Genomic DNA, 23,887 nt, shown 5'->3' on the forward strand with positions numbered 1-23,887 from the left:
CCCAGGGTCACTGGTCCCTCCTGTCCCCTCTCCCCCGGAGAGCCACCCTCCTCCTCCTCTTCCTCAGCCTGGTCACGGCAGCCCCGCGTGGGAGGCGGCAGCGTGAGCTGCCCACCGTGTCCCCGGCTCGGTGACACCGCGCTCGGCTGTCACCGTGTCCGGGGTGCCTCCCGCGAGTGGGCCGGGAACACCGGGAGGGGATCAGCGGCTGCGTGGGTGTGCAAAAGTGTGCCCGGTGGTGTCCGTGGGTGTGCAAAAGTGTGCCCGGTGGTGTCTGTGGGTGTGCAAAAGTGTGCCCGGTGGTGTCCGTGGGTGTGCAAAAGTGTGCCCGGTGGTGTCCGTGGGTGTGCAAGGGTGTGCCCGGGGGTGTCCGTGGGTGTGCAAGGGTGTGCCCGGTGGTGTCCGTGGGTGTGCAAGAGTGTGCCCGGGGGTGTCCGTGGGGCTGTAAAGATATGTGTGAAGGGCTGGGGGGGCTGAGGGGGCTTTCGGGGTGTGCGAGGGGCTCCCCGAGTGTGAGAGGGGTCCGGGTGGGTGTCCGGGTGTGCCGGGGACCCCACGGGTGTGCAAGGGCGCAGCCGTGCCCGTGTGAGCGCATCAGGCCGCCACCGTGCGCGGCTCGGAGGGTCCGCGGGGCCCCCCCGCCAGCACCCGCCGGGCCGGGGGGAGTCGGTTTCACCCCCCGCCGCCGTCCCCGGCCCCTCGCCCCGCTCCTGTACGAGGCGATTTTCTTCAGCGGGAGCCGCATCCTCGGCGAAGAGCCGCGGCTCCCTGGGGAGCGCCGGGGGGCTGCAGCCCCTGTCCGGCCGGCTTAGCGTGACGGGGGCGCGGGGGGCTCCGGGCTGGCGCCCCCGGCCCTTCCTCTTCGTCAGCGGGAGGCGAAGGCCGGGGAGTGATGTGCGCGGGGGGACGGCGGGCGAGACACGGGCTACAGCTTCTGACAACACGCGGCCCCCGCGGGCACCGCGTGTGCGGGATCACCCGCCCCGCCGCCACAGCCCTCCCCAAAGTCCCCCCCCGGTCGGGGATCCGGACAGGGGAGGGGTCCCGCGGGCCGGGGGAACACGGGTGATGTGGGGACATGGGGGGCTGGACCCCTCTGGGATGGGGATGAGGGTGGTCCTGCCCGGTGAGAGGGATGGGGATGTGGATCCGGCCCCACAGGTAGTGGTCCTGACACACTGGGATCGATCCTGACCCACTGGGACCGATTCTGACCCACTGGGACCGATCCTGACCCACAGGGGACGGTCCCGTCTGTCAGATCCCGTCCTGTCCCACAGCATCCCATCGCCACCTGGAGGGTCCTGCCCTGCAGGAGCCACAAGGGCCAGCCCTGCAGGGTTCCACCTTCCCCCACAGCGTCTGATCCTGCCCCATGGATTCTGTTCCTGCTTTCCAGCCCCCCATTCTGCCCTACGGGATCCCATCCTGCCCCTTGGGATCCCATCCTGCCTCATGGGATACGGTCCTGCCCCATGGGATCCAATCCTGCCCCATGGGATCTCACCCTGCCCCATGGGATCCCACCCTGCCCCATGGGATCTCACCCTGCCCCATGGGATCCAGTCCTGCCTCATGGGATCTCACCCTGCCCCATGGGATCCCACCCTGCCCCATGGGATCCCATCCTGCCCCATGGGATCTCACCCTGCCCCATGGGATCTCACCCTGCCCCATGGGATCCCATCCTGCCCCATGGGATCCCATCCTGCCCCATGGGATCCAATCCTGCCCCATGGGATCTCATCCTGCCCCATGGGATCTCACCCTGCCCCATGGGATCCAGTCCTGCCCCATGGGATCCCATCCTGCCCCATGGGATCCCATCCTGTCCTGCACGGCCCCATCCCACTCTGTGGGGTCCCACCCTGCTCTGATCATCCCCAGCAGCGTCTGTTCCTGCCCCATCAGCCCAAATCCCGTCCCGTGCAGTCCCGGGGGGTTCGGTGCTGCCCCGGGGGGTTCGGTGCTGCCCTGCAGAGTCCGGTTCTGCCCCGAGGGGTTCGGTGCTGCCCCGGTGGGTCCGGTTCTGCCCCGGGGGCTGCTCGGACCGGGGCGGGGGGACAACCGGAGGCGGGACAGCGGCGGCGACGGGCACTCAACGCGTGCCAAGCGGCAGAGCCGGGAGTTAAAAATACCCGTGGGGGCCCTGCCGACGGAAGTGGAGGTGTCGGCACCGGCTGCTCGGGGCCGGGGGGGGCTCCGGACTCGGGTGTCCCGGCCCCCGCCAGCGACCCTCGTACCCAACACCGGGACCCCACCGAGGTGGGCGGCGGCAGCGGCGACCGCCGGGTCCCCCCTCCCCAAAACCTCCCGTCCCCCTGACCCCCGGGGGGGTCACCCCCAGCCCGGCTTGCGCCCCCCGCCACCGCCGCGGCCACGGCGAGGGGGCCTGGGGGAAATGCAAAGTGACAAATGACGCCCCGCGCGCGTTAATTGATGTGACGCGGGGCTGACACCGCGCTCGCACCCGGGGCCGGAGCGAGGGAAGAGGGAGGAAAGGAGAGGAGAGAGAGAAGGAAAAACAACAAAAAGCAAACAAATTGCGATCAAATGTTAAAAATAGGTCACGGGGAAGGAGCCGGAGCCGGTTTCATTTCAGCCGCGGGTTAAAAGGAGCCGCCCCTGGGTCCGGCGACACCGCGAGAGCCCGGACGGTGACGGGGGGGGACGAGAAGGAGGGGAGGGGGCGATGGAGGTGATGGCAGTGGCACACGCCACCCACACCATGAACCTCTGCCAGACCCGCGGGACCCCAGCCCCAAATCCCACCTGGCCGGCACCCGGCTCCTGCAACCAGGCAGGGCCAGATTGTCCCCAAAACGCCGCTGTCGCAGCCCTGGAGGGGTGTAGGACACCCCCAGTTTTCCCGTGGAGGATCGGGATCCATCCGGGAGCGCAGTGACCCCGTGAGGGTGGCCCGGTGCTGGGGTGGCCCCGCGGTGGCCGCAGCCACGGTCCCGGCGGGTCACGGCGAGTTCAGGCTGCCGCCGGCTGCTGGATTTTGGGCCAGCGGCCAGAGCGGGGCCAGCCGCGGGTCATGTCCCTCCCGGCCCCGCGTGTCCCCATGGCCGCGGTGACACATCAGCTCCCTGGGGACACATCAGCCACGGGGCCACCACCTCTGCTGTCCCCGAGAGCCCCGCAGGGAGCAGGGGACACTGTCCCTGCCCAGAGCATCACCCTGGTGACAACGGGGGGTGCCAGCACACGGAGGAATTTGGGGAGGGAGGGGACGGGGAATGTTCCTATCCACCAAACCCCCCCTTTGGGATGCTCGATCCGGGTGACCCCGAGTTTAACCCCACTTACGGCGCCGGCAGACGCTGTCCCGGACGCAGATGGGTTGTGACAGCCGAGAAGTTCCCCCCGGCGGGCTCTGGCGAGGCTCTGGCCGTGGCGAGGGGGGGTCCGCGAGCCCCGTGTCACGGCGCGTTGGCTCCGTCACCTCCCCGCAGCTCGGCGGCGGGTCCGGGCCGGCCCGCGGCTCCCCGAGGGGCCCGGTGGCACTTGTCTCTCCGCGACAGCCGCGATGGCGCTGGGCACATGGCAGCCGGGGCTGTGTTTGTGCGCTGTGTGCGTGTCCCCACTCCCCGCGCTGTCATTTCAGGCCGCGGGGACCGGGAGGGGGTCACGCTGCAAAGAGCCGGTCCCGTCACGGGGATCAGGGACACTGCGGTGGCTTGGACAGGAGGGGACACGGCGCGTCCTCCCCCAGGCTGGGATGCGCCGGGTGTGAAGGGCGGGAGGTCCCCGGGCACTGCAGGTGCCACCACCGCTGTCCCCTGTCCCCACGGGTGGAATCCTCGTGTATCTCCAGGAAAGCGAGGGGTCACAAGCGTGGGACGGGGACAGCGGGGACAGGCGGGGCAGGAGAAGCGGGGGGATGCGGGGAGCAGCCCCGCTCGGGGTGTGGGTACCCCGGGGTGAGGCAGAGAGAGGATTCGGGCAGCTGGGAGGGATGTGGGCACCCTGGAGGGATGCTGGCACCGGGAACACAGCTGGATACAGGGGTGATGCTGGGGGTTCCATCCTGGAGCACAGCTGGATACAGGGGTGATGCTGGGGGTTCCATCCTGGGGCACAGCTGGATACAGGGGTGATGCTGGCACCGGGAACACAGCTGGATACAGGGATGGTGCAGGGACCCCCCACCCTGCTGGACACAGTGCTCAGGGGTGCCCAAAGGTGCCCAGTGGTGCCCAGTGGTGCCCAGGGGTGCCCAAGTGTGCCCAGGGGACCCTGGGGGGACACGGGCCTGAGGACGATGCTGCTATCCAGCCGGGACCCCCAGCTGGATCAGGTGCCTGGGCTCACCTCAGTGTGCTCTGGGCACCCTTGGCTGGTTTGGGCGCTTTGGGGCGACCCAGACACGCCTGGGGAGGGGCTGAGCTGAGAGGCCGAAGCTCAGGGACGCCGGGCCCCTGGCAGATCACGCGGGTTAAGATCGGAGCTGTCCCCATGGGTGGGCACAGCCGCGGTGCCAGCCCGGCTCCCTCCCCCCGCAGGGCAGCCCCCCCATTTCTTATAAACGCCTCTGGCACGGCTCCCCCGTGACACGGCAGCTCTGGGGCTTGTGGTTACACCCCAGGGCTCCGGCTTTGACTCACACCGGATCACTGAGGGGCCTTTCGGGGCGCCCACGGCTGGAAAGAAACGCTCACCCGGGCAGGAGAGCCGGGCGCTTCCTCGCAGAGCCGTTTCCTATAAACCCCGAGGGAGCGGACGCGGGGACGAGCTGCCACCGCCACCCCCGAGCAGAGCTGGGGGTCCCTGGATCCCCCCTGGATCCCTCCTGGAGCCCCTCTGGATCTCGGGACTCCTCGCTTGGCTGGGATCGGTTTGTGCTTGCAGGTGATGCCTTTGGAAGGACAAAGGGAATGAGATTCCGGCTGGAGCTTCCAGGATATCAGAGGATCCCGCTGAGGCCAGGGGGAGCGGGACAGTCCCAGCCCTGCACGGAGCTGGCTCCGAGCTCCCAGCGCAGCTCCAGGGGCATCCTCGGTCCCCGTGTCCCTCCCCCCTGCAGGGGACAGCGGGACCCGAGCCCTGAGAATTGTTTCGTTTTTCCCCTAAATGATAAAAACACTGAGAAAAGGGAGAAAAAAGAAAAAAAAAAAACCAACAAAAAAACAACACGTCAAAAAAAAAACCCAACCCAACTGAAACTGGGAAAAGAAACCTTAAAGGTGCCCGAAATTGGAGGGGGTTTTGCTGGGAAAAACGATACCCCCGGAGTTCGGAGGGGACAGTTCCCCCCGGGGATCCTCCCGCTGCTCTCGGGACAGGCGGGAGGTGACAGACCCCACCCTCTGTCACCGCAGCCCACCCCTCTTGTGTCCCTTGTCACTTTGTCACCCCCCCAAGAGCCACCAAACGCCACCGTGGGGACAGCGGGGCCACCACCGGCACCCCGCCACCCCCCAGGAGCAGGGACAGCCCCCAGGCAGAGGATTTGGGGTGCTGGGACCCCCCCAAACCCAGGCGAGCATGGTGGGGACACGGCTGGGCCAGGTGACACGTCCTCCGGCCCGAAGGGGACAGTGGCTTTGGGGGGCCCTGGGGGGGTCCCGGGGGGAGGTGCTGAGTCAGCTGCAGCCGCCCCCGGGGGGAAGCGGTACCGGGAGGGTACCGGGATGAGTAACGGCGGCCGCCGGTTGGCATTTATCAGGTGATTTCACCAAAAAAAATAAAGAGAATAAAAATCGAGGGGAAAAGGTGGGGGAAGGTGGGGGCCGGGCACCCCCTGACTGCAGCCAGGCCCCGCCGCCTCCATCCCAGCGCGCTCCCAGTCCCAACTGGGCCGGAGGAGGAGGAGGAGGAGGAGGAGGAGGTGGAGGAGGAGGAGGAGGTGGAGGAGGAGCTCGCTCCCAGTCGGTGCCACCTCACCCTGGGCTCGGTTCAGGCGGGGGTCCCGTCCCTGCAGCATCACGGGGGGGTCGCTGTGCCCACCGCGGTGCCCGGGCGGGGGGCGGGCGGTGGCCGGGGGTCGCTCTTCCCTCCCGAGCCCCGGCAGAGGCGGAGATGAAGCTGCGATAAGGCCGCGGCACCGAGTTTTATCTCCCTTTATCTGTCCAACCCCAAACTCCTTCCCGACCCCAACCCCATCCTGGGGGGGGCACCCACAGCTGGACCCCCTCTCCCTCCCCAGGGACCCCCAAGAGAGGAGACACCTTTTGGCATTTGGAGACGCATTTTGGGCGCTGGAAAGGTTTTATTGGAGTCGGTGGCGTCGCAGCGAGGGCGGGTCCCTCCTCCCGGGGGTCCCGGCGTGGGGCGGGCGGGGGTCGCGCCCGGCCGAGCCCCCGGCGGTTGCGTGGGGGTGTGCGCTGTGACACGGGGGGGGGGACATGCAGCGCGGAGCGGCTCGGTGAGGGGTGGGCGGTGCTGTGGACCCCCCCCTCTGCCGGCGGCTTTGAGGTAGAGCGAACGTGGGGGGACGGGGGGTGACAGGGTGGGGGGCTCAGGGTGAGCAGCCGCCTGCAGCCCCCGGCTGAAGCAGGGTTTTGGGGGGTGGGGGGGCTGGGGATGGGGAGGGGGCTGCTGGGGGGGCTGCGCTGTTCCCACGCCGAGCGGGGGAGGGGGTCAGGGGGAGCCCCAGGGAGCCCAGTGCAATGTTGGGGGGCTTGGGGAGGGGTCCGTGCTGCTCCTCGGGGTTCGTTTCTCTGCAGCATCGTTGTGGGGAGGGGGCAGAGTTCGGGGGGTGCTTTTAATGTAAAAGAGTGGAAAGATGCTTGAACCGGCGGGACAAGGCAAAGGGGACCGAGAACAAGCAGCTGCCGCCCCCCCAGTCCCAGCCCCGACCCCAAGTGTGACCCCACGGGCCGGGGGAGGGGCGGCCCCTTCCCCTCACCTGCTCACAGGGGGCCGGATCCGGTACCCGGCCCCTCGGATCCTCCCTGAGATCAAGCAGCGGCACTCGAGGGTGCAGGGGACAGCCAGGGGCACACGCGGGTCCCCTCCGGCCACCACCCGGTACCGGCTGGAGCATCCAAACCTGGCCCGGGGGGCGAGGCGGGCGGGCATGAACCCACTCGGGGGGTGCGGCTGGGGGCTCCGGGGGGCTCTGGGGTGAGGAGGGGGCTCAGTCTTTCCGTAGCTACTGAAGACTTGGAGGTATTCTGGGAGGCGGGCGCTCCCGGTGTGTTTCCATGCAGCATCCAGAGGTCGGGAAAGGTGCGGGGCGAGGCTCAGATCTTGCTGTTCTCCAGGTGAGAATCGATGTGTTTGACCAGGGCATCGTCCGGGTAGCCGATGGGGAAGGCCAGCTGGCACAGCGGGCAGCTCCGCACCTCCGAGTCCACCGTCTCCAGCAGCAGCTGCGGGGGGCACAGCGCCACGCTGAGACACCCCCCCCCCCAAAAAAAAAACCCCTCCCCTCAAAACCCTCCCCTCACCCCCAGCCAGCAGCGACAAACGGGGAAACTGAGGCACGCCGGGAAGCGCCACCTCTCGGGGGGGGGGGGGGTTTCCCCTCGATTCTCCCCAACTTAAAACCCCGAGGGGAGATTTTGGGGAGGGGGTCCTTACGTTGATGGAAGGCCAGGACTGGGCGTGCTCGGCCCGGGCGTAGGCGGCCGCCGTCCGGTGCACGGCGTCGGTGTCGGGCACGGGGAAACCGGCGCAGAAGGAGGCGCAGCGGATGGCCCCGGCCTCGGGGCTGGGCGGGCTGGGCAGCGCCCACTCCTCCTCGTCCGAAGACTGCTTCTCGAAGCGGACGTGCTCCTCGAAGGGCTCGTGGGCGCTCAGCGGGGCCCCCGCGCCCCCCAAATAAACCTCGCCGTAGGGCCGGTGCTTGGGCAGCGTGGAGGCTTCGGGCTGCAGCCAGAGCGAGCGGCTCTGCTGGTACAGGGCCACGTTGGTCACCTCCGAGTAGCTGCGGCGGCCCTGGAAGCCGGCCTTGATGTGGCGGCTGGAGGGTTTGGCGTAGGCCAGCTCCATCCTCTCGCCGGGCAGGCGGTGCGGGGATGCCGAGGTTGGAGAAGGGCAGGGCGGAGGCGGCGGAGCTGGCGAGCGGCGCTGCTGGGCGGGCGACTGGCTGGGGGGCGGCACCGGGGAGCGGCGCTGCTGGGCCGGGGACTGGCAAGGGCCGGGGGCTGGCGAGCGGCGCTGCTGGGCCGGAGATTGGCTTGGGGGTCCCGGCGAGCGGCGTTGGAGGGCGGGAGATTGGCACTGGGGGCGTCCCGGAGGAACGGGCGAGGGGCACTGAGGGGCTGGCGAGCGGCGCTGCTGAGCCGGGGAGTGGCACTGGGACAGCGGGGAGTGGCGCTGGCCTGGCGGGGGACAAGGGGGACACACGGGAAATGCTTCGGGTTAGCTCGGCGGCTTGGAAAGCGTTGGGAAATGTGGGAAATAAGTGTGGAAATAAGTGCGGAAAATGTGCCTCGGCATCCAGGAGCAACTGTGGGGACCCCCGGAGGGAGGGGGGATTCTGGATCCTTCCAGGGATGGGTCGTCCCAGGGATGGAGATTCCCCGGGGATGGAGGTTCCCCAGGGATGGAAATTCCCCAGGGATGGAGGTTCCCCAGGGATGGAGGTTCCCCAGGGATGGAAATTCCCCAGGGATGGAGGTTCCCCAGGGATGGAAATTCCCCAGGGATGGAGATTCCCCAGGGATGGAGATTCCCCAGGGATGGAGATTCCCCAGGGATGGAGGTTCCCCAGGGATGGAAATTCCCCAGGGATGGAGGTTCCCCGGGGATGGAGGTTCCCCAGGGATGGAGATTCCCCAGGGATGGAGGTTCCCCGGGGATGGAGATTCCCCAGGGATGGAGATTCCCCAGGGATGGAGGTTCCCCAGGGATGGAGGTTCCCCAGGGATGGAGGTTCCCCGGGGATGGATGCTCTTGGGGTTGGATAGCCCAAGGTATGGAAGCTCTTGGGATGGGATGCTCCCAGATATGGATGCTCCCAGGTGTGGGATACCCCTAGGGGTGAATATTCTTGGGATGGGATGTTCCCAGGCATGGATACTCCCAGGTATGGACATTTTGGGATGGATATTCCCAGGTAGGGATGATCCCACACATGGATACTCCCAGGGCTGGACACCCTTGGGGACCGACACCCTCAGGAGCTCATCCCCACCCACAGCACGAGGTCCCCCATCCCCTTTTCCCAGTGTTTTTTCCCCCAATTCCTGGTGTTTTTGCCCCCTTTTCCAGTGTTTTTTCCCCCAATTCCCGGTGTTTTTGCCCCCTTTTCCCAGTGTTTTTTCCCCCAATTCCTGGTGTTTTTGCCCCCTTTTCCAGTGTTTTTTCCCCCAATTCCCAGTGTTTTTGCCCCCTTTTCCCAGTGTTTTTTCCCCCAATTCCCAGTGTTTTTGCCCCCTTTCCCCGGTGTTTTTTTCCCAATTCCCGGTGTTTTTGCCCCCTTTTCCTGGTGTTTTTAAGCCCTTTTCCCGGTGGTTTTGCCCCCTTTTCCCGGTGTTTTTACCCCCTTTTCCCGGTGTTTTTACCCCCTTTTCCCGGTGTTTTTACCCCCTTTTCCCGGTGTTTTTGCCCCCATCCCCTCCCGGCGCCCCCCGGTGTCCCCTCACCGCCGTTGAGGCTCTTTTCCTGCAGCAGCGCCCGCAGGATTTGGCTCTGCAGGGAGCTGAGGTTCCGCAGGCGGCACAGCTCCTCCGTCAGCTCCGTGTAGGCCAGCGCCAGGTTCACCCTGCCGAGCAAAGGAAACCCGGGATTCAGCCGGGAAAAATCCTTCAGCGGGGATTAAATCCCGGTAAATCCCTCGGCAGGGGTTAAATCCTTCAGCGGGGATTAAATCCTTCAGCGGGGCTTGACCTCCCCCCTGGAATTTTGGTTGTTTTGTTTTGGTTTTTTTTTTTAATAAATACAAGGAAAAAAGGTTTGGTGTTATCGCCTGGATAGCGCTTCCAGCATTCCTCCAGGGAATTCCTAAGGAAATGATGAACCAGGGGAAATAAAAAAGGCACCTCAAGGTGTTTGAAGTTCCCTCTCTCCACCCCGGCCGACACCACCAGATCCAGAGGACAATTCCCAAAGCGGCCGCGGTGGCTCTGAGGGTGACACAGCCCCGCTGTCACCCCCAGAACCGACTCCAAACCAACCCAAATCCAATTTTCTAACTCAAAAAGGGAAAAGCGGCCGCGGATCTCGCACCGGGAGCAGCCGGGATGGGGCGGGCGCTGCTCCCCACCCCCGCTCTCGGAATCGCTGCCAAAATCATCAATTGTGCCCCAAGTTGGTGTCGCTTTCCGAGCCGGGATTCTCGGCGGGGATGCGGAGGGAGAAGAGCCCCGCGGGGACCGGAGCTCGGCGCGGTCCCGCTGAGCCGTTGTGACACCGCCGGGACCCGGAGCCGCCGCTCGTAACCGCAGCTGACAGCGCCGGGCCCGGGCCGAGACCCCCGGGGCACAGAGACCCACCGAGAGGTGGGAAAGGAGGAGGAGAAAGTGAGGGAAAAAAATGAGGGAAAGGAGGGGAAAGAGTGTGGGGGGAAGGAGGAAAAGGATAGAGAGAGAGCGGGGAAAAAATGGGAAATGTGAAGGGAGGGAATATGGAGAGGTGAAGGGGAGAAGGAAAAGGAGGGAAAGGGAAAGAGTGAAAGGGAGGGGAGGAAAAAGAGGAAAAAAGGAAAGGAAGGGAAAGAAAAGAAGGAAAAGAAAGAGAAGGAGGGAAAGGAGGGGAGGAAAAAGAGGAAAAAAGGAAAGGAAGGGAAAGAAAAGAAGGAAAAGAAAGAAAATAAAGAGAAGGAGGAAAAGAAGGGAGAATAAAAAAGAAAAGATGGAAAAGGAGGAAAAGAAGGAAAGTAAGGAAAAGAAGGAAAAAGAGGGTAAGGGAAAGAATAAAAGGGAGGGAAGGGAGGAAAAAGAGGAAAAACAAAAAGAAGGAAAAGAAAAGAAGGAAAAGAAAGAGAAGGAGGAAAAGGGAAAGAAGGCAGGATAAAAAAGAAAAGATGGAAAAGGAGGAAAAGACGGAAAGGAAGGAAAGGAAGAAGGAAAAGAAGGAAAAGAAGGGAAAGAAGGAAAAGAAGGAAAAGAAAAAACAAACAAAACCCCCGGGGGACACACACAGGATGTCACCTTTGTGTCCCCCAGACCCCTTTTTGCTGCAGAGCTGGAGGAGCCAGGGCTGGGGACGTGCACCCATGGGTGCAAGAATCATTAAAACCCCCAGAATCCCCCCAAAAACACCGGGCGGGGAAGGGGGAGGGCTGGACCGACCCCCCCAAATCCTCACCCTGCTCTTTCCAGCGCTTCCCTCAAGATTTGGCTCCTGGTTTTTCGCGGGAGGGAGAGCAAGAGGGAATAACCGCGAGCTCAGAAAGCCGAAATAAAAGTCTAAACCTCAGCAAAGAAACCAAAAAAAAAAAGAAAAATAAAGAGAGGAAGATCGGGACGCGGGGGGACCCGCGCCCCACGCAGACCGCGGCAGAAACACCAGAAAATCACCCGGAGATGGAAAACGCCGATAAGGCGCTTTTCACACCCAAAAAAACGGTGGCAGAGAGAAGCAGGTGACAAAAAAAGAGCTGAATCGACAAGAAAAGAGCGCGGAGGGAAAAGCTGTGCCCGGGGAGGGGGGAAGGCGCCCCCGGGGTGAGGAGACAGCCCTGCCTCAGTTTCCCCATCCCAGAGTGGTGGATTTGGGCTTAAAAAAATAAAGATTTTGGGGGTTTGGGGAATGTGAGTGGAGATGTTTGGGGGTTTTAATTTCCGTGGATGTTGTGGGAAAGCGGTGAGAGGGGCGGAGGGACAATCTGGGGGTGAGCTCGGGAGAGGGAAATGTGGAAATAAAGGGAATTAAGGAGGGGAAGGGAGAGATGGGAGCCCCCCAGGGAAGGATCCAGCCCCCCCCTCCCCGGATCCCCACGCTCTGATCTGCACCAGGACGACAGGAAACGGCGGCAGCATCCAACACCTCTGGAAAAGGAGGGGATGGATCCAGCCCCCCACAACAACACCCCGGCACCTTCCCGGCCCCGCGTGTCACCTTTTATCTGTCCACAGCTCGGGCCCGCTGTCACCGCCCGGGCTGGGGACAGCGGGGGAACGGGGACAGCGCCGAGTTAAAGCGGGGACATCGCCCCCGCCTCGGTGCCACCGTCAGCCCTCGGGAGTTCCGGGGGTCCGGGGACATCGCCCCCGCCTCGGTGCCACCGTCAGCCCTCGGGGGTTCCGGGGGTCCGGGGACATCGCCCCCGCCTCGGTGCCACCGTCAGCCCTCGGGAGTTCCGGGGGTCCGGGGACATCGCCCCCGCCTCGGTGCCACCGTCAGCCCTCGGGGGTTCCGGGGGTCTGGCCACGGCCCCGTTTTCCCTCGGCTCTCCCCGGATTTGGGGTTGTTTTGACTCAAAGCCCCAAATCTGTGGGTTCAAAGTGCCCGTCCCGGCACCCCACAGTGCTCGGGAGCCCCCAGAACTGGTGGCAAAGGGGACACCGGGAAGGGACAATGAGGGACGGAGGAGAGACCTGGCACCCAAACCCGGCTGCGGTGGGATTTTGGAACAGGGATGGAACAGCGGCTCCGAGGGGCTGGGAAATGCTCCCGGGACTGCCCAGGCTGGAATGTGGCTGGGATTGAACCGAGCCCGGTGCTTGGGATGGATCCGAGCCCGGTGCTTGGGATGATTTGCTTTGGCACGACTTTGGTGCCACAGGGTTGGCGCGGGTCGGTGCCGCCCGGTGACGCCCGGTGCCGCCCGGTGACGCTCGCTCGGCAGCCGCGAACCGTCAGTGCCCTCTGGAGGCAGCTCCGAGCCGACACCGGGCACCGGGACAACGCAGGGACACCGGGAACCGGGCACCGGAACAACGCAGGGACACCGGGAACCGGGCACCGGAACAACGCAGGGACACCGGGAACCGGGCACCTGGACAACATTCGGCAGCAGGCACCGCTCAGCTCCAAACCCCCGGGGGGCAGCGGGTGATTTTGGGGTGCGGGATCCCCCCTTCTGCAGCATTTCAATGCGGGGAACCCCCCCGGGAGCCGTCGGTGCCCCGCAGCCGGTCCCGTGTGTCCCCAGCCCTCGGGCCAGTCCCCTCCCAGCACTTACTGGTCATCGCCCACCTTCTTCACCCAGGCCATGTCCCGCTCCGACTGCTCCTGGGGACAGAGAGCCGCGGTCAGCACCGGGACCCCCACCCGGGGCATGGGGGGGTCCTGTGGGGTCAGACCGAGCCCCATTCCTGCTCCCGGACACCCCCCGGCACCGGGACCCCCACACGGGGCATGGGGGGTCCTGTGGGGTCAGACCCTGCCCCATTCCTGCTCCCAGAGGGGTCAGATCCCGGACCCCCACCCACCCGTGACCCTGCCCCTCACCTGCTCCCGCGTGTCCTGCAGGTGTTTGAGCTCCGCCTGCAGCCTCTCGCACTCTGCCTTGAGATGCTCCTCGCGGTGCTGGGCGCGCTGGTTCTCCTGCCGCGCCGCCTCCAGCTCAGCCTCCAGCCCGCGGCTCTGCCAGCCCCCGGCGCGCTCCAGCACTGCGGGCACCGCTCGGCTCAGCCCCCGGCCCCGCCGCGGGGTCCCGGGGGGCGCGGCGGGGCGGGGAGGGGGCGGCTCACCGTGGCTCAGGCCGGGGTTGGGGTGCAGGGCGATGAAAGGCACGTCCTGGGTGCCCAGCCCGGGGAAGGCGCCGCCGTCGCGCTGCCGCAGCTGCTGCTCCAAGCTCCGGATGCGGCTCAGGTGAGTCTCCACCAGCGCCCGCTGCACGGGGAGGGGACGGGGCTGAGTCCCGGCCGAGCTGCGCTCCCTCCCCGGGGCTCATCCCTCACCCCCAGCCCCGCACAGCCGGATTTTGGGGTCGCTTTTGGGAGTGGCATGGCAGGAGTGGCTCCCTGGCTGGGAAAGGGGAGCCGGGGATGCCCGGCTGGCCCTGGCACACATCCCTGGAGTCGGGATCATCCCTTGGCGGCGCGGGAGAGGGAAGATGGATAAATCTGAGCATCCCTAAAAGCCCCAGCGTGGCCGAAACGCTTCCCTGCATCCCCAGGGATGCTGCCGTGGAGAAGGGAAGGGAACCCCGCTGTCCCCCTCTGTCCCCCGCTGGTGGCTGTCACCCACCATCTCTCCCAGCTCGGTCTCCAGATCCGCCTTCTCCACGCACAGCTTCTCGTACGCCTGGATCATCTCCTCCAGCTGCTCCTCCCGCTCTTTGCTCTTCTGGAGCTGCAGGGGGGAAGGTGGAGGGGATTTGGGAATGGGCGGGTGGCTCCGGGACCCCCCCAAAGCCCCCCCAGACCCCGTGTCCGCGCTCACCTCGTGCTGGAACTGGTTGAGCTGCTGCTGCAGCGACGCCTTCTCGCTCTTGAGCAGCGAATTCTCCTTGGCCTCGTAGAGGGAGAAGATGTGCTCCTCTCCGAACTCGCCGATCAGGGGGTACTGCGGCCGCGGGGCAGGCGGTCAGCGGGGTCCCCCCGGCCCCACGCGCCCCCCCGGGGCTCCCCCGACCCCTCACCTTGACCTCGTACATCTTGAGGCGGCGCTTGAGCGTGGAGTTCTCCCTCTCCAGCCCCGTGAGCCGGTTCTTGATGTCGTCGTAGGCGGTGATGAGGGCGAAGTGCGAGGCCGAGCACATCTCGCCCGACAGGTCGGTGTTGGGGCTGTCCAGCCAGTCCTCGTCGGGCCCCAGCGCCTCCTGGGTCAGGATGCTGATGTCGTCCTCGAACATGGAGTCCATGTCCTGCCTGCGGGGACACTCGGCTGGCACCGCACGGACCCGCCCGGGGCAGCGCTGGGGCCGCGGGGAGGCTGCGGTGGGGCAGGGGGAGCCCGGCTGGGTCACAGCGGGGTCTGCGGGAGCTCAGCCGCTCCCGGGGGCAGCGGGTGACAGTCCCAGGAGCTGCCACCGGCAGCGGGTGACAGTCCCAGGAGCTGCCACCGGCAGCGGGTGACAGTCCTAGGAGCTGCCACCGGCAGCGGCCCCAGCCCCACGCTGTCCCCTGTGGTGACAAGGGGACCCCGGCCATGCGATCCCCGGGGAAAGGGGGGCACGGAGACCCTGACACCCGCCCAGCCTCCATCAGGACGCGGATGCGAGCAGAGAGCACCCCCGGCAGAGCCCCCGGGAGGAGGTGAGGGGGACACGGTGACTTTCCTCTCGTCCCCTCCCGGGAACGAGCACCAGAAATAGCGTCCGGTGCCGCTGCCTCCCGCCCTGCGCCGCACGGGAGCCGCTTCCCGGCCTCCCACGCCTCGCTCAGCCGTGCCCTAAATACCGGCGCTGCCGCTCGTGGCCCCCGGCGCTGTCCCCAACCCCTCCCGGGGGACCCCACCCCGCCCGTCCCGCTCTGCCGCAGCGCTGGCCCCAGCACGGGGCGAGCGAGGCTCCCGAAAACGCCTCTCCCGGTGGCTCCCGGGGTGTTTCCCGGTGGGAAAAGCGTTGGAGAGCGGCGCGGCCCCGCTCCGGAGCTGTCCCCTGTCCGGGCGGGGACGCCGTGGGCAGCGGGAGGCGGCCTGGCAGGCGCAGCCTGGGAGGCTTGGCAGACATCTGGGAGCCACCGCCGCACGAATAATTCATGGCACAAAGCTGGCAGAGGGAGGAGAGAGCTGCAGGGTGACGGGAGGGGGACAGCGCTGTCCCCTGGAGCCCCGGGGCAGGCCCAGGCCGGGGGTCCCGGGGGTCCCGGGGGCAGCCGGGGGGCTCCGCTGGGACACGGAGAATAAACCACGGACAGAGCCCTGGCACTGCGACCCCTCCAGGGGTCTGAAACGCACCCCCGGGGCGGTGACAGAGGGGACACAGCTCTGCTTGGGCAGGGAGGGCACTGCCATCACCCCCTGGGGAAACTGAGGCACCCCCAAAGCGAGGATGAGACTCCCCAAGCTCCGGTGCCCCCCCCCAAAATGAAGATCCCCGGAACCCTGGGGGGTTCCCAGGCCCTGCCAGCGGAGGCACCACGGTGACAGAACCCTCTTTGTCCCCAACACTCAGCTCCTGGAGGCAGCTGCGTGTCCCCAAGCCGGCCCAGAGCACCCCGGGCCGTCCCTGCTGCTGCCCAGCTTGCCGTGCCTCAGTTTCCCCGCCCGGACACCTGCCTTGCAGCGGGCCCCAGGCGCGGGGCGAAGCGGCGCGGGCTGGGCAGGGCTGCGGCGCGGGCACGGGCGTGTCACAGGCGTGTCACAGGCGTGTCACGGGGGTGGCACGGGGGTGGCACGGGGGTGGCACAGGTGAGCCTCAGGTGTGGGAGCTCCGGGCATCGGTCACGGCAGGATCGGCGGGAGCCGGAGCTGCTCTCATCGGCTTCCAGGCAGGGTCCCCACGGCGCCGCCGCTCCCTCCGCGCTCCCGGCCCCTCCTCGAGGCCTGCAAATGCCTTGGGAAAAAAAGCAAAATTTGGGGCTGCGGCTCCCCGGGACTGGGAGGGCTCGGCCGGCCGCTGGGAATGGGGACGGGACTGGGAATGGGACTGGGAATGGGGATGGGAATGGAGATGAGGATGGGGATGGGATGTGCCAGGCTGTGGATGCTGCCGGGCCGCTGGGCTGGGGACAGGATTTGGCCGCCCCAAAAAACCTTTTGGGCGTCGGGAGGACGCACTCGGCCTAGGGCAGCCCCCCCTGTCCCGACCCTCCTCGAGGTCCCCTCCTCATTGCTGGGACCCCCCGGGCTCTGTCCCGGTTCTCAGGGGCTGGGGGCACCGCCACGGCCACGAGCGAGAGCAGCGGGCGTGGAACCGGCGCGGAACCGGGGGAGAACCGGCAGGGAAAGGGGGACGGGTCGAGCGCGTCCCCGACCCCGGGAGCCGGGCCCGGTGCGCGGGTGAGCGAGAACGGGGGTCGCAATAGGGTGAGCGGGGGGGGGTCCGGCCTGCGGCGGCCTCGGAGCCTCCGGGAAACGGTCCCCGAACGCCCCCGGCCCGGCCCGGTACCGCCCGGCCCCCCGCCCCCAGCCCGGGGCCGCACCGCGCCGGGGGTCGCAGGGCGGGGGACGGGGACGGAAACGCAGGAGGGTCCGGGGCGGAGCCGGGACGGGATGAGGATGAGGATGAGGATGAGGAGGCAGCCGGGAATGGGGATGAGGATGGAGCAGGAGATGGGGACGGAAGCGGGATGGAAGCAGGGCTGGAGATGGGCACGGAAGCGGGGATGGGGATGGGGATGGGGATGGGGATGGGGATGCGGATCCAGCCGGGGATGGAGAAGGGGATGAGGATGGGGATGAGGATGGAGCCGCGGATGAAGATGGAGCGGGGATGTTGAAGGCGGCGGGGCGGAGATGGGGCTGGGGCCGGGGCTGGGGTCGCGCTGTGGCGGAGGAGGCCGGGCCGGGTGGGGGGGGGGCTGCCCGCTCCGGCCCCCCCGGCCCCTCCCGCTGTCCCCCGGCCCAGGCCCCGCACTCACCGGCGCTGCTGCTGCGCTGCGGCGGCGCCCGCCGGGATGCGGCTCCGTCCCCGCCCCGCCGGCTCCCGCTGCCGCTCCCGTTCCCGGTCCCCGCCGCCGCCCCGGCCCCCCCGCCCTTTCTTCCGCTCCGGAGACACCGACAAACCACGTGGGCACCGGGCGGCCGCCAGCCCCTCCCCCGCCACGCGCCGGGGCCGCCCCCGGGGCTGTGACCCCCCCCCACCCCGCTCCGGGGCACGGCCGGTCCCGGGGATGCTCCGGTGGGGAGGGGAGGGGACACACCCCGGACCCCGACACCCCCAGCGTGACCTGCCCCGGGGCGGGCACCACCGACCCCCGGCCCCCTCCCGTGGCCGGCGGAGCCCCCCAAGGGTGGTCGCGGGGTCGGGGGGGGTTTCTCCCTTCATCCCCGGGGGGCACCGGCATCGCGGAGCCGCAGCCCCGCGCGGTGGGGGCTGGGCTCTCCCCTGCCCCCGCCCCCCAGCACCCCCCACCCCCCCCCCTCCCTTTTCCACGAACATTTTATTCCCTGAATTGTTCTCGGAGCCGCTTCCATGATGGAATTACATCTTTTCCCTCTGCTGGGTTATTAATAGCTGCTCTCCTTTCGCAGCGGCTGCCGGGGGCTCCGGGAGACAGACCCCCGGGGGGGGGACACTGCCAGCCCGGGGACAGGGGACAGGGACAGACCCTGGACAGGGACAGACCCCCGGGAGGGGTCACAGCCAGCCCGGGGACAGGGGACAGACCCTGGGACAGGGACAGACCCTGGATAGGGACAGACCCTGGGACAGCACGGATGGACCCACAGCCACACGGACAGAGCCCGGGGAGGGGTCAGGGCCATCCCAGGGCCCGCAGACCCCCGGGACAGACCCTGGAATGACCCACGGCCGGGACAGACCCACATCCCCGGCTCTGAGTGACCCCCGCGGCACAGAATTCCTGCCAGGGCCTCATCCCACCCCAGCGGAGGGGCCGGGATTGGGAAGCAGAGATTGGGATTGGGGCCAGAGGGGATCCACGGGACCCCGACATTCCCAACATCCCTGCCAAGGCCTCTGGAGGAGCCGGGAGCAGCCCCAGGGGTGGGAACCGAGGGGGATCCGGCAGCAAAGCCGAGCTGGGAGGCGTCAGCACGGAGAAATCTCGGTCCTGACCACGGCTCCTGTCACGACAGGGGAAAAGGAATGGCTGGAAAATCCATCTCGGGATTTTGGGTCCCACCGGGAGACTCAAAGGCAGCAAAGCTTCAAAGTGGGAGCAGCCACGGGATTCCAAACCCGGATTCCCTTTCCTGGCGCTCTGCTCAGCGCTGGGATGGAGCCTTGGATATCCTGGATATCCTGGAGGGGATCCAGCGCCCCGAGCTGGGGGCACGGACAGACCCCCGGCCTTGGGGGGATGCCGAGATTCCGGGGGGTTCCCATGGGAGCTAAAAACGCACCACGAGGCCCGGAATATTTTGGGAAGCCAACGCCAGGAGGGCACAGGGGCTGCTCCGACGCTTCCCGTTGGAATTCCCGTGGCCTAGGGAAGGAGAAGAGCTCCTGGAATGTCACCTTTGGGTGGGAAGCAGCGGGGAAGGGCAGGAGGGATCCGCAGGGACGGGATCTGCCGCAAACCCGGCATAAAAAACACCCCGAGCGCCCGCTCCAGGCTCCTCCGGAGGATTTGCTGGGAAGCGCTTTGAAGTGCAAATGAAGGATTTCCGTCAGGTCGGGAGTTAATTTGGGAGCGAGGGGAACATCCCGGGATGGATTCGGAACCCCGAGGGGCGCGGGAGGTCCCCGGGCGCCGGGGACAAAGCTCGGAGCACCCCCGGGAGCTGGCGGAGGGGTCGGGTGGGGAGAGGAGGAGCAGAGGGAGGCAGGACGGATCCAAACTGCTGGAATTGTCTCTCACCTCAGCCATTCCCTGGGATTTGGGGTCCCCACAGCCCCTATGGAATCCAACCCGGGCATCCCATGGCATTCCCAAGGCTGAGTTTTCCCACGGGGCCCCATCGGAAAGGGAAGGGAGGAAAGGGAAACCCCCCCCCCTGTCCCCCCGCGGCCTTTTATTCCCCTCTTCCCAACAGTTTCTGGGAAATTCGAGCCAAGGAAATTCGAGCTGAGGGAATTCAAGGAAATTCGAGCCAAGGGCAGCCTCGGGATCCTTTGGACACCCTCTGGAATGTTTGGGATTGGTAAATCCCGAGAAGAGCCCCCAGGGACGTTGGGGCTGCAGGAGGCCCCGAGGGGCAGGAACGCTGCCGGATTCCATGGGAATTGTTGGAAAAAACAGGTGAAATCCTCCTTTTCCAGCAGCAGGAATTCGGGCAGGGGTTCAGGCAGGGACGAGGACAGGGACGAGGACAGGGATAAATCCAGGGATGAAGGCAGGGATGAATCCAGGGATTCGGGAAGGGATTCGGGTAAGGATTCAGGCAGGGATACAGGCAGGGATGAGGGCAGGGATAAATCCAGTCCTGGGAATGTCACTGTCACTGTCCCTGTCCCGGGAATGTCCCTGTCCCTGTCCCGGGAATGTCACTGTCCCTGTCCCTGTCCCTGTCCCGGGAATGTCCCTGTCCCTGTCCCGGGAATGTCCCTGTCACTGTCCCTGTCCCGGGAATGTCCCTGTCCCTGTCCCTGTCCCTGTCACTGTCCCTGTCCCGGGAATGTCACTGTCCCTGTCCCGGGAATGTCCCTGTCACTGTCCCTGTCCCGGGAATGTCCCTGTCCCTGTCCCTGTCCCAGGAATGTCACCGTCCCAGGAATGTCACCGTCCCAGGAATGTCACTGTCCCAGGAATGTCACTGTCCCTGTCCCGGGAATGTCACTCGCCATCACACCCAGAGCAAAACCACCTCGGCAAGACCGGGATTCCCTCAGCTGGAAAATCACATTCCAGAGGGTGCCACCGGCTCCTGGGTGTCCCCTGCGAGTGGGAAAACGTCCCGAGGCTCTCCTGGCTTGTTTTTCCCAACTTTTCCAAGGAAAATCAGCTTTTTTGCCTTCTTCTAAGGTGATCGTTCAGCACATCAACAGTGGGAAGTGCAGATCCTGGGAATAATCGTAGGAATAATCCTGGGAATAATCATGGTGTCCCCAGGCCGGGGTGGTGGCACGGATGGCTGATGTCACCTCCAGGGTTCCAAAATCCATTTGTGCCTCATTTTCCCCACCTTTTCCAAGGAAAATCAGATTTTTTTCCTTCTTCTGAGGCTCAGCACATCAACATCGGGAAGTGCAGATCCTGGGAATAATCCTGGGAATAATCCCGGGAATAATCGCGGTGTCCCCGGGCCGGGGTGGTGGCACGGATGGCTGATGTCACCTCCAGGGTTCCAAAATCCATTCTTGGCTTGTTTTTCCCCACCTTTTCCAAGGAAAATCAGATTTTTTCCTCTTTTAGGGGGATCACTCAGCACATCAGTGTCAGGAAATGCAGATCCTGGGAATAATTCCGGGAATAATCCCGGGAATAATCGCGGTGTCCCCAGGCCGGGGTGGTGGCACGGATGGCTGATGTCACCTCCAGGGTTCCAAAATCCATTTGTGCCTCATTTTTCCCCACCTTTTCCAAGGAAAATCAGATTTTTTCCTTCTTCTAAGGTGATCGTTCAGCACATCAACATCAGGAAATGCAGATCCTGGGAATAATCCTGGGAATAAGCCCGGGAATAATCCCGGGAATAATCGCGGTGTCCCCGACCCGGGGTGGTGGCACGGATGGCACCGGTGACACAGCGCTGTCACCTCCAGGGTTCCAAAATCCATTCTTGGCTCTTTTTTACCCACTTTTTCTAAGGAAAATCAGATTTTTTCCTTCTTTTAGGAGGATCACTCAGCACATCAGTGTCAGGAAATGCAGATCCTGGGAATAATTCCGGGAATAATTCTGGGAATAATCCCGGGAATAATCGCGGTGTCCCCGGGCCGGGGTGGTGGCACAGATGGCTGATGTCACCTCCAGGGTTCCAAAATCCATTTTTGGCTTGTTTTTCCCCACCTTTTCCAAGGAAAATCAGATTTTTTCCTTCTTCTGAGGCTCAGCACATCAACATCGGGAAGTGCAGATCCTGGGAATAATTCCGGGAATAATTCCGGGAATAATCCCGGGAATAATCGCGGTGTCCCCAGGCCGGGGTGGTGGCACGGATGGCTGATGTCACCTCCAGGGTTCCAAAATCCATTTGTGCCTCATTTTTCCCCACCTTTTCCAAGGAAAATCAGATTTTTTCCTCTTTTAGGGGATTACTCAGCACATCAACATCGGGAAGTGCAGATCCCGGGAATAATCCCGGGAATAATCGCGGTGTCCCCGGGCCGGGGTGGTGGCACGGATGGCACCGGTGACACAGCGCTGTCACCTCCAGGGTTCCAAAATCCATTCTTGGCTCTTTTTTACCCACTTTTTCTAAGGAAAATCAGATTTTTTCCTTCTTCTGAGGCTCAGCACATCAACATCGGGAAGTGCAGATCCTGGGAATAATTCCGGGAATAATTCCGGGAATAATCCCGGGAATAATCGCGGTGTCCCCGACCCGGGGTGGTGGCACAGATGGCACCGGTGACACAGCGCTGTCACCTCCGTCTCCCCCGGAGAGGAAGCGGCGGCTCCCGGCGCGTTCCCCTCCCACGGCGTCTCCGAGCGGGGGCAGGAGCCTGGCAGAGGCTCCCGGGAAACCAAACAGCAGGAAAAGAAAAAAAAAAATATAAAAAAATAGGGAAAATAAAAATAAAATCGTTTTTTTTAATGGTGGAGTGAAGAAACGGATCCCGGCCGGGGTTTTCCCGAGGTTTTTATGGAGCTGGAGGAGCGCAGGGGTGGTTCTTTGATTGATTGATTGATTGATTGATTGATTGATTCATCCCGAGGGAATGGGATCGAGGTCCTCGCGCTGCTGGTGGCGCCGAATCTTCGGGAATTTGGGAGTCCCCAGGGGTTTGGGGTCTCTGGGAATGTGGGAATTCCCAGGAAATGTGGAATTCCCAGGAAATGGGGAATTCCCAGGAAATGTGGGAATTCCCAGGAAATGTGGAATTCCCAGGAAATGTGGGAATTCCCAGGAAATGTGGGATTCCCAGGAAATGTGGGAATTCCCAGGAAATGTGGAATTCCCAGGAAATGTGGGAATTCCCAGGAAATGTGGGAAATCCCAGGAAATGTGGGATTCCCAGGAAATTCCCAGGAAATGTGGGAATTCCCAGGAAATGTGGAATTCCCAGGAAATGTGGGAATTCCCAGGAAATGTGGGAATTCCCAGGAAATGTGGGATTCCCAGGAAATGTGGGATTCCCAGGAAATTCCCAGGAAATGTGGGAATTCCCAGGAAATGTGGGAATTCCCAGCGGGGTTTGGAAGTTCTGGGAGCGTGGAAGTTCCAGCGCCGTCCACGGTTCCTTGTGATGCTGCTCAAAAAAACCCAAAAAATCCCAAAACGCCCCCAAAACTCTCCCAAAAATCCCCAAAAAACCCAAAAATCCCCAAAAAACTCCCAAAAATCCCAAAACACCCCCAAAAAAACCCCAAAATCCCAAAAAACTCCCCAAAATCCCCCAAAAAAACCCCCAAAATGCCCCCCAAAATCCCCAAAAAACTCCCAAAAATCCCAAAACGCCCCCCAAAAATTCCCCAAATGCCCCCCAAAATCCCAAAAAACTCCCCAAAATCCCCCCAAAAAAGATTCTGGAAGAGTTTGAGTGGATTTGAGGAAGGAATTCCTTGCGATACAGCCCAAAAAAACCCCAAAAGGCCAAAAAAAAGGCGCAAAGGCCCCAATCCGCCCCCAAAACAAACCCAAAAACCCTTCCAAAAGCACAACCCACCCCCAAAAAAAGCTCGGAATTCACCAAAAAAACCCCAAGAAAGCAAAAAAAAAAAACACTCAGAAAAAATCCCAACAAAAAAAATTAAAATCCCCTCAGGAGGCCCAAGAAAAGCACAAAAAAATTTAAAATTTTTGATTATTTAACCCCCCCCAAAAGACCCAAAAACCCTTTAAAAAGCCCCAAAAAACCCCAAAATAAGAGTGCAGAGCCGGTTTTGGTGGTTTTTTTTGTTTTTTTTGCACTACTCTCAGTGTTTATTCTGCGCTGCCTCAGCCGGGAGCGGAACCGGAAACACAACCGGAACCGGAAATACAACCGGAACCGGAAATACAACCGGAACCGGAAATACAACCGGAACCGGAAACACAACCGGAACCGGAAATCGGCTCCTCCCGACCGGAAACGGCTTTTTTTTATTATTATTTTTTAAATTTTTAATTTTTTTTTTTCTCAAATTTTCATTTTTTTTTTTGTTTTCTTCCACCTTTGGGAATCGCCGCCCCCCCGCCCCGAAATGAAAAGAAAAAAGGCAACGCTGGGAACGGGATCCTCGGGGGTTTTTTTTTTTTGTGTTTTACCTCGGATTTTGGGTTTTTTTTGGGTGGATTTTGGGTTTTTCTGGGCGGATTTTGGGTTGTTTTTGTCGGTTCTGCGCGTTGGGCAGAGCACTGAAGGCACATTCATGTCTGATACCCTGTACGAGCTGGGGCAGCGCTGGGAGGGAGCGAAAAGGGAATTAAAAGGGATGAGGAGGAGGAA

At 63.8% G+C, this 23,887-nt stretch overlaps 1 protein-coding gene across 1 annotated transcript; it reads right to left on the bottom strand.

Moving 5' to 3' along the window:
- Nucleotides 1-6,650: 6,650 nt before the first annotated feature.
- Nucleotides 6,651-16,124, bottom strand: TBKBP1 (TBK1 binding protein 1). The gene is made up of 10 exons (XM_088068050.1): nucleotides 16,002-16,124; nucleotides 14,426-14,650; nucleotides 14,227-14,349; nucleotides 14,032-14,136; nucleotides 13,533-13,674; nucleotides 13,291-13,451; nucleotides 13,022-13,071; nucleotides 9,540-9,658; nucleotides 7,531-8,273; nucleotides 6,651-7,319 (listed from the first exon to the last, which is right to left on the bottom strand). The coding sequence occupies exons 2-10, from the start codon at nucleotides 14,645-14,647 to the stop codon at nucleotides 7,191-7,193; spliced, it is 1,794 nt and encodes a 597-aa protein (XP_087924176.1). The 5' UTR covers nucleotides 14,648-14,650; nucleotides 16,002-16,124; the 3' UTR covers nucleotides 6,651-7,190.
- Between the last annotated feature and the right edge of the window lie 7,763 nt (nucleotides 16,125-23,887).

This window comes from Pseudopodoces humilis, chromosome 29 (assembly GCF_049639895.1).
Source record: "Pseudopodoces humilis isolate 2021_Gansu_Grassland_sample_001 chromosome 29, ASM4963989v1, whole genome shotgun sequence".
Classification (NCBI taxonomy): domain Eukaryota; kingdom Metazoa; phylum Chordata; class Aves; order Passeriformes; family Paridae; genus Pseudopodoces; species Pseudopodoces humilis.